At 41.9% G+C, this 10,556-nt stretch overlaps 1 protein-coding gene across 3 annotated transcripts in view; it reads right to left on the bottom strand.

Annotated features, from left to right (window-relative positions):
* Positions 1–10,556, bottom strand: part of MAN1A2 (mannosidase alpha class 1A member 2) — a 144,628-nt gene that overhangs the window by 4,703 nt on the left and 129,369 nt on the right. For all 3 annotated transcript variants that reach the window (XR_013928736.1, XM_080391112.1, XM_080391111.1), the window contains exon 12: positions 3,843–3,958. Coding sequence is in view for 2 of the 3 variants with exons in the window: in XM_080391112.1 (XP_080247238.1) it covers positions 3,843–3,958 (116 nt within the window). In the remaining variant the exon portion in view is untranslated. The remainder of the gene's footprint in view (positions 1–3,842; positions 3,959–10,556) is intronic.

The following is a 10,556-nucleotide window of genomic DNA, read 5'->3' as shown; positions in this document are numbered from 1 at the left end:
CTAGGTATCAAGACAAAGAGGAAAAATGGTGGGTATTAAAGCAGAGCAACAGAGGCTGGGGCAACACAGCAGCTTCAGGCCCCACCAGTCAAGCAGCTAAAGCTATAACCAAGTTACTTGCTTTCAGCGTTTGTATAGCACCCACACAACCTTCCCTGTTAGAGTGATCTGAAGAGTCATTTTTATCATGATCAAGCCCTTCAATGAAAAGTTATGAAGACAGCATTTTAATCTTTCCAAATAACTTGTTTTTCAAGACTCCTTTCAAAGACTTGCAATGTAAAACAAACGTCAAGACCCCAGGCACCAGGATTTGGGGGACAGGGGAGCAGAGAAGACAGCAAAAAATTCTTCTTAATAGAGTAAACCCACTTGGAGATTACTAATCCTCTTTCACCTACATCAAAGATTTCAAGAAAGCACAAGAGAAGCCACTAAGACATGCCAGATATTTGACTTGTTACCACTGTCCTGGAAGCTGGTTCAGCTTCTGGTGGGATGAAATGAGCCAATATATCGTGCAGAGGGGATTCGTAAGTGTTGTACATCAGAAAGCAATGCAGAGCAAATGCGGTGTTTAACAAAGCTAAGGTTTCTGGACATAGGTGGAAGATGTGTATTGGTTCTTCTTAATACACACTTTCGACTGTGGCTGTGCCGTACTTTGTAGGAGATACTGGTGGTAGGGATATTCGTCAAGGCTTCCAAACTCAATTGCTAAAATTCTAAAGACATTTCCCTTGTTCCAGAAAACCTGACTGTGCAAGCATAACACCATGGGTGTAGAGGACCTCTAAGCTCCTGCTACAGCTTGCTTTCCTGCCATCCACAAAATAATAGGTCTTGCAGCATGTGACAAAGATGGGGTGTTTTTCCCACTCTGTCACATCCACAATGTGCACACATGTTCTGCAGTCACTCTGCTGAGGCTGCTGTCACTTCCCTCTCCCTCAGTCAGATGCTGGTAGCGTCTACTGCCCACAGTTGTGTGTCACTGCCTGATGCTTCTCCCATGGCCTTCATTTGCCAGCTGCGTCCACAGCACAATCCAGTCAGTGAAGTTCTACCTCTTCTCTCCTTCCTCACCAATTAACTGTTTACAGATAAACATTTCGTGATGAGATGATTTTGTTCCACATGTCTAGGTGTCTTTCTCTGGTTTTCATTCATCTTCAGAGAGTCACGCCTTTCCTTTCCTCTGTACTCCTACCTTGCGTTCTCCCTCTGCAGCTCTCCAAACTCTTTTTCACCACAGCAGCAATGTTTCATCTTACTCAAACTCACCTTCCTAATTTGATTAATGCTCTTCCCTGGAATAACTTAAGCTACCTATTTCTAGGCCTTGCTCCTTCCCACTCAACAGCTACCTCCCTGCCACTCATACTGCCCAAACTCTCATAATTTGCCAAGTATCACTGATAAGCCAAAGTACCTGAACAGCAACAGTGAATGTTTGGGAGAGGTATCAACTTTGAATTTGAGAGGAATAAAGATGCAGAAGTTGTTAACACCACCAGAAAAGGTCACAGCAAACATTCCATAACACACATTTTATGTCCCTCTTCTGAGGGACATCTTCATTTTCCTCATGGCATCACACCCTGTCTTTATTTTCACAGCCATTTGAGCTATCCTGACCTTATGTTCTCTATTTTATCTTGAAGTGATACCAGTTTCTGGTTTGGCTATGCCAACTGCATCAATGTCAAAAATCTAATATCCAGCTCTCCGATACAACTTCACTTTGTCCCACAAGCGGGAAATGATCCTAACTAAAAGCCAATAAAATTTTCTGTGTTCCTTCCTAGAACTAGCTTCTTTTGCAATGCTTGCACTGTAGTACATCCCACCACTGAGTGATGCATCAGTGAATTTTCAGATTTCCTTGTGATTATTTAAGATGCAGACAGAATTCTGGTGATACTTCAAAAGTCAGCCTTGCCACTACAGAGTTCCTTCTCTAATTCGGCTTTTATAGGCAGATCCATTGTTTAAGATCAGTTCCTGGGGAGGTATTGCTTCTCTGACTGGACCTGTTTGAAACTGCTGCCTCTCTTTTTGGGAGTATAGCTTTTAGTCTCCAGATCCTGAGAACAACAGAGGCGGCAGTGGGTGACTTTCTGTTTTATAATGATAACCTGGGGAAAAGTAGTATTGTGACTACGTAGAGGAATTTGGTACGGAGCCAGCAGAAGGATAGAGTAGCCAGATTCTCCTCTTACATGTGATGAACCCGGAGTCCCTTCTTGCCAGTGAAACATTGTGGTGCTTGAAGTAGGCACCAGCATTGCCACTTTCAGGACCTGCTTTCTCCCTGCTGCATTTTGATCTCCCAATACCCAAAATTAATGTTCACATACATCAGCTACCATTAAGACCTGAATATTTGACATTGCTGACACTGTACAGAAACCCTGTTTATTGTGCAAAGCCTGCATGGCATGCTAGACTGCCAAATGATTACAACAGGTTTTTTTGTCATATCACCGGTTTGTAAAGACAGAAAGGGCACCTTACTGAGCCTTCCTTGCTAACACGTTTGTGCAACAACGTATGTATCATCCCTTCCATCACACGTTGGCAGAAAGTGGTATAGGTATGTAAGCAGAGGCAACAACTGTGTCTCCTAATAGCAGTTCTGGCCGCATTCACACTCCCAGCAGTGGCACCTGCCTATGAATTTAACAAACTAAAACATTCTCCAAACTGTTATGCAGGAGGAGAAAAAAAAAAAAAAAAAAAAAAAAAAAAGGTGGGTGGGGCGTAAGGAATATAAGCCAATTCAGACACTTTTCTTACAAAAGTAGACAATTCACAAGATTTCAGGGAGGTAACCAATACAGGAATCTTGGGAGATTTCAATGCCAGAGCTGTATTACCAAACTTGCTGATGTAACTTGAGTATTAAGAAAATTGCCACATGTTAGGACATTGCTTCATGGGCAAAACACCTCAGAGCGATGACAACCATGTGACAAAACAGTGCTCTTGATAGCTGGTTTGTGTCAATGATGAAAAAGATGAGTAGCCATGACATAGCTAGCTCAGTTTTAAAAATGTGTCTCTTAATAAAATCCCCATAACATATTCCTATCTTTATACTAGTTTTTCTTATTGTATGCATCACCTCCACAAGTCAGACGTTATAGCATATTCTAGTATAGCATTTTTTGTTATTAATTAGAAAAGAAACATGGTGAGAGACCAATGACTCTGAACATTTTACCTTGAACCAAATACACAACAGAGTGGATTAGCTTCTGCAGGGTGGACTACAGGTGTCCTACTGATCTGACTGAATTAAAAATATTTATGTAACAGATTATAAAATATGCCTGATATTCTTGCTTATGCCAAAAAGCATTCTAGAAAAACATGTTGTGGGATAAATACAGAAAAATCATCCAAGGGCATGAAGGGCTTTTGTTCCATGCATTTACTCCCTTACAGTGAACACAGGAGAAACAGGTCGTACAACATCAGAGCGTAGCAACTACTTGTATAAGACAGGTCAAGTCAGTTTATCCAACTAAAAAAAAGTGTCTTTTGCAAAGGGAATTTCTTAAAAAAAGATAACCTCTTCTCTGCTGTGATGTCAGAAATCAAAGAGAAATCTTAAAAACTAAAGCTCTCTCAGCACAAGCTTCTTTTATGGGAAATTCCACTTGTCTCTTCTGCTTGTAAAACAGACTGATCCAGGACCAAAAACCTGGGAACAAAAGCAAGCCCAAAGCAAAAACCCATGCTGACAAGACAAGCAAGATTATTTGTTGACCCACCACACTCTTCTAGAACTTAGATGCCAGCTTTTACAGGAAGATGCAAGACTAAAGAGCACTTACTTCAAAGTTTCAGCAAGGAAAAAGCTCTGCTGTACGTCGTCATATGTAGGAGATGAGGAATAGACGTCCTTGACACCAGAAAACCCACCACTGACTCGGCAATACTTGTCAATTGCCTGCAAGGAGGAAGGAAAAAGAAAAGGAGAATTTAATTGTAAAACAAAATTTGGAAACATTAAAGGATCAGGCTTGATCAACAAAGGAGGTAGTTCTTTCCACGATCCATTATTCTGTTGTGAATCTCCTCGTCACAGGACGCTGTGGATATTAACAGTTTATGCTGACCAAAATAAAAAAAAAAGGGACTGGACACATACAGAAGTAAAATCCCTCCAAGGCTACTAATGACAGCACATCTGGCAAACTGCCAGGTGCTAAGAAAGTATTCTGGGGAAGAATACTTTCTTTCCTAGGTATTTACTGTTGACTGATATTAATGACAGGACATGGACTCAGCAGACTTTTGCTCTGAGCTGGTACAGCTCCTCATAGGTAACACGGAGTAGAACATCCATCAGTTAATCAATGCAACATGTGCTGAGGTGCACAGGAAGATGACCAATGCCTCTGGATTTCACAGCTGGAAGAGTTTGAAGAGTTATAGGAACTCTGTCACTAGTAGCAAGTCATAGGGACCTACTGAAAGTAGGAATAAAATACTGTACTCGTCTTTAGGGACTGTTGAATTCACCTTATGAACTCTTCCAGCTGCTGCTTTCTCCCCACATTTCCATCTCCTACATGTGCTGCTCTTTGTTTTCCCTTTACACAGTTGAAACTCAAGTCAGCTTGTGTGCTGGGCTGCGGAAGAGCTCTTTATCTTTAAAGCATGAAGTTTAAATCCATAAACATTCCATGCAGAAAGGGGCCAGTGGATCCGTGATTCACAAATCACCCAGCTAGTCAGCTCCAACACAGTACTGCAAAAAGCACAATAGAAGAGGAGGAGACTGGAAAGAACGTGTTAGTAGCTCAGAGCGCCTCTCGCCTACGCTTTCATTATTCCACTCACATGCACCACCTTGCAGCACACAAGGATATCAGCCATTAAAACCAGGCCCAAAAAAAGGACTCTGAAATGATTCACAGGTTATTTGTGCTTCCCTGCTGTTTGGCAGTGCTTCTTCAGTAGACACCAACTATTTCAAAAGATTCATACAGGGGCAGAAAAGGTGCAGCGATGAAGGAAAATGTTTGGTTCAGGATGTCTGTCATTACCAGCCACCGAAGGTAGGCAGCTCCCCGAGTTCGGTGACCTACAACTCTGCCTGTTAGCCTGTGTGAAGTTTCCCTCTGCATGGTGCTTTAGGCCCAGATTTTTGTTAATTCTGATTTTTGCTAGTTATACCCAACAGAAGCTGAGGGGAGTCAAGGCAGGGGGCAATTAAGTTTTGAGTGATGTCCCTCTTTGCTGAGAAAACAAATCAAACAAAAATTAACTCTCCAAGGTCCTTACTATAGCCTTTGGATACTAGAAATATCGAGACACAAAGGAGAATTTTCCACTGGACACATGTATGAAGAATGCTTGTAGATGCCATCATTGAAATCAGGAGGAAAAGTGAAAAGTCAACGAGCAAGGTACCTAGGGCAGTAAGTCACAGCACATCAGGTACTACAGCTAACCTCCTCCGAGTATCACTCTTACCCTGTGGAAATGTGAGGCTGTTCATGGACCAAAGAATAATCCAGACTGTACAAAGTTCTTTTAAATTTCTAAAGGCCAAGATTTTTAAAGAGTGAGAGGAGAGACTGGCAAAAAGATGTTACTGGAATGGCTGTGGCTCTAGAGCCTGAGCTTATGCAGGAAAGGTACAGTCTTTCTTGGCAAAATCTAATTCTCTAATTCCTTATGTCAAGGAAAGCTTTCTTCAAGTTTGGATGGAAACTCCCTTTTTTTTTTGTCAGGACTTGAGCCTAAAAGGAGAAAGAGTCTGCATGAATTCTTCTCCGATCTGGTTACTGGTGCAGGCCAGGGCTACACCAAGACTATTTACATGCTAGGATTTGGGTTGACCATATTTTCTCTACAGTCTGGAGAGAAAGGTGTATGTGACACATCTAGCCCAACAGCATCACATACGTGACCATCTGTCTGCATGCTCTTGCACACCACAAGTGATGCTAGCTATCACATGGCAGCCAAAAAACTCCCAAACCAAAATGGGAAAAGAAAAAATTGTTTGGCTGACTTCTGAAGAAATGATGCATATGCTGTTTATGGAACCATCTGCATGTTCCTCCCCACGAGTCCTACAGCTACTAGGCAGGTGGCGTGTCAGTCAACAAGAACCGAAGCACCTTGGCTTTCTAGGCAGGCAACAAAGTGCCTCCTCTTGCCACCATCCCTTTTATATAGTACTGCGGAGCACGACCTTGTCTCTGCTCTGGAGTACGGCAAGATGTGGGGGGGAAGCGCCAACAGTTACAATTCTGCCAGAATTTCTAGCATGCAGAGCCTGACCTTGCAGGTGTTCCTCTGGTCAGTGATTCAGCGATGCTGACATTGTGTGCCATAGCTTGGACAGGAAAACCTTGCTAGTGATTGTGGCAAAATGAAAAGAAGTAACAAATGGTATCACTGTGAGGACACTGTCTCCTTCCCCCTGAAGAATTAAATCCCCAAGTCATCGTAAGAGACACAACTCGTTTATTTTGGAGATTGCAGATAACAGGTATCACTGAGATCCTGCTCTGTGCTGTAGGGCTCTCATGCTTGGATAACTAAGCGCAACACTGGTGCAGCTATAGCAGGTCTAGAAGCCCGAAGAAAGAAAAAAATATGTGATTTATATAGATTTTTTCCCCCCCTTTGAAATTACCAAGTAGTTTTATATCTTCGGAAATCTCTCCTTGGGGAACCAGACGCTGGCTAGATTGGAGTTCAGGATAGGCAGAGGATTTATCCTAGTTGATCAGAGATCTAGACACTACAGGCAGTAATAAACAACAGAGGAAAAATTCCTCTGAAAGGTTGCTATACAGCTATTCATCCAAAAATGGATAAACAAATGGTCCTTGATTGAGAGGTGCACAGAACTTCAGGACACTGGCTGCAAAGTTTGGTGCCATAGACAAGCTGCTTAAAAGGCACTTGACATTTGCAGTGCTCTGCCTTCACACAGATCGCAGAGTACTTGCTGTAGAGGCATCTGATTTGCCACCTGGATGCCCTTTCACTCAAGAGCTGGAGACCAGTCTCCTTGATAAAGTGATGCTAAATTTGTTGCACCCTGGAAGTCCTAGATGACTGGAAGGGTATCAAGGCAATGCTACTATTATGAAGCATCGGCAGGCTGCATAATTTTAGGATGACATACCTGACGTTAGCTTCAAACAACTATGGAAACACATGTAAAAATATAGAATATAAGAGGATAATTGACACCAATCAGCACGGTTTTATAGAAAACTATCTTGCTCCCAAGCTTGATTTCATTGTTTGAGGTCTACAAATTGACAAAGAAAGGTAACTGCAGAGCTGTAATAAACTTAAAAATTTCTAAAGCAATTCATGGTACCATAGGATGTTATGATAAGACAAAGCAGCTCTACACCATACTAATATCACTGTCTTAATTTAAAACTGACTCACAGTGCTCTAAGAACGAACTGGCAATGTAAAATCATCACCAAATAGAACTGCCTCTCAGAGATCCACAAGGAGCAGTCTGAAGTTTTATCAATCACCAGAATGCCGCTGCTGGCAAAAATGACAGAGATAAATAACAGCACAGCGTAATCTGGCAGTAACGGGGCCCCAGACAAAGCGAGTTTCATACAACCAGGCACATAATCCTAAATCTAGACATAAAGGCTGTGTAACTGCAGAACCAGATTAGCTGGGGAAGCAGAGACACTTCAAAGAATTCAGTGGCCACATGAGACAATTCAGGAGGAGCTCCTGCTAGGCTATTGTGGCAGGTGCACGCACAGGGACAGTAAACAGCAGCAGGGATATAATTATACTTTTGCACAGGGCTGTGGGTAAAGTCAAAATTGGAGTACGGAATTCTAGAATTAATTTTAAAAAAAGAATGATGAACTGATGTGGGTGCAGACATTTGGAGAAAATGCTTTACAGTAAGATAACACAATTTGTTTAGAATCTTAAGTAGACTCGGTAGTAAGCTTATTACAATCTATAAAAGCTCTTTGAAAAGAAAACATGTGGGAATAAAAGACATTTAATATGGTACGGGAAGTCATAGGAAAATCCAGTGATTGACAGCTGAAACTAGACCAACTCAAATGGGAAATAAAGCACGTATTTTTAACGGCACAAGTAATTAAATAATGGAACAAACTACCAAAAGAAGTGGATTTTCCAGGTCCCTTTATTCAAATCAAGAATAGAGCAGAAGAATATGCAACAGTGTACTCTTGCCAAATGCATGTGTGTCAAAAATGGCACAAAGTGAAATTTCAGGGCCTGTGACATACAGGGAGGTCAGAGTTGCTCCAAGTTCTTTGGAAATAAAATCAGAAGTGCCTCTAGATTGGACCCCAGCTCCCTCAGTTCCTCTGAGGGTGTTCTTGTGGTTGCAAGTGTGACTCTCCTTGACGATGCCAACAACATGCTCATAGAAACTGTGCCAGTTTCTTCACCAGACGTGGTACTCACAGCTACCAAGCCCTCAACTGTGAACCCATGTTTCTTTCACCTCCAACTTTTGCCTGGCTCTTTTCTGTCTACTCCGCTTCACTAAGCAGAGAGCTATAGATCTTTCCACTCCATCTTACCATCAATCCTCAATTTGCCTGAAGTTAGCCCAAACTCAAGGTATCGTATATCATTTTTACTGTAAGTAGAAACTCTGAATGAACTCTGCAGCCTCCATGGTGCAATCCTACTTAGTCAGATATGCAAGTCCCCAACAAATATCTGAACCCTTCATTCACTCAGATTAGTAATTGGCTTTACATGCCTACTGTGAAGTGGTGGCTCTTATTGCTTTCAAATAATTAGTCTAAAAAGGATTTTAGTTATTTTCTGTATTTACCCTGAATATCTTGCACACGTATTTCTGTAATACTCCAGCCAGCCCCCCCAGCTTACCATCATCCAATTTGGCTGGCCTAATACAATTGAGATGGCTGTTGTCTCTAGTGCTAAGTATAGTATTAGGGAGAATTAGCCTTTTCTTACTGGGCAAGAGAGACACCCTGTCACAGGGATTTATGATTGCTGAGGCAATATAAGATTCAACTACCTGTTTTTTTTCCCCCACAGACACTGGATTTGGAAAGACGTGACAAAACGGGCCTTGGTCAAAGCACATCCCCTGCACTAAAACGCCCAATTTTTGTCCAAAAATCTAGAAAATAAGGCCAAAAAAAAGCTACTAACTAAGAAAATACAGTACATAGATCTGCACATGCACACAATTTAGCCCTCTGTGCAAATACTCATTGATAAAAGGGAGAGGTCTGGGCTGGAAGTGCTAAAGAAACTTAAGTAATGCAGTATACTTAAAAGCCAGGTGGTTCTGCAGTGTATCCTGGATCACCCCTGAAGTGTCAAAATGACAGCAGCAGATCTCTAATGCATCAGTGAACTGACCCAAACCCATTCAGGTAGGAATGTAATCCACTCAAAGAAGCAAACAAGGGAGACCACCAAGAACTCAGTCCTCAGACACCAGGCTACACAGGTTCAATGTAGAAAATGAAGACCATTTAGAACTCAGAAAAAAAACCCCACCCCACTCTGTTTCCCCAAAAGTTTAAAAGAGCTACTAGACTTCTGATGAAGAAAATATCATTCACCACGAGACGTCTACAATACAGATTTCAAAGTATGCTTCAGTGGTTGAAAGGCAAAAGGGAAGTTAATGCAGACAGTGTTGTACAACAGCAGCAAGCCGACAGCTCTGTGTGTCATACCAGATTATTTATAAATGGAGGAATAAACTCAACAAGAGCTGCGTGTGGTAGGGAAGAAGGAAAAGTAGAGTGTAGGTGTGAGGAGTAAACACAAGAATTTATTATCTATATGCAGGGAATAGAAAGCCCTGGGGAACAAAAAACCTTCCCAAGCTGCTGAGTTAGTAGTTAGTTAATTAGCTGGTAGAGTAAGAAAATCTGGAACTGTGGGAGGGAGTTGTATGCAAAACCATTTATGAAGAGTTAAAGAATATTTTACAGCTATGCTGGATAAAGAAACTTTTTGTTGAGGAAGCAAGCAAAAAAAGGCACTCTGTAAGGACACAGGCAGTTAAAGTACACGGGCTGCTTGACTGACAACTTTGATGCAGGTTGACAGAGGTATAAAATAAAATCCTGCCCTGCACGCCGCAGAAACTGGAGGCAGGGGAGGAGGCAGGGAGGGTTTGGTTTGAAAGCATTAATGGGGACCAAGATATGAAGGCAAATAGAGAAAACCAAACAAAACTCAATTCAAAGACATGCTTTGCAGTGCGCTTAAAAGACAGCTCCTGGGCTGAAAAAATGTACATCTGTAAATTCTTTAACCTAGTAGAAAGGACCCAGTCTCAGCTTGGATCATCCAGCCATAGCTTCTGACAGGAGCTGGTGTTAGATCAGAAAGCATCTGTAGTACGCACGCACACTGGCAAGGAGGAGGTTACTGAATCCATTTCTTTGTCACACTAGAAACATGCATAGTTTGAGCAGGAGGGGTGATGTGACTCAATGTTTAATGTTTTAGAGAATGTGACAAATACAGAACCTCTCTCCAGAATAACATCATGT

Source organism: Falco punctatus (genome assembly GCF_963210335.1).
Source record: "Falco punctatus genome assembly, chromosome: 6".
Taxonomy (NCBI): Eukaryota; Metazoa; Chordata; class Aves; order Falconiformes; family Falconidae; genus Falco; species Falco punctatus.
Note: the sequence above shows the minus strand (reverse complement) of the source record. Positions and strands in the feature narration are given on the sequence as shown.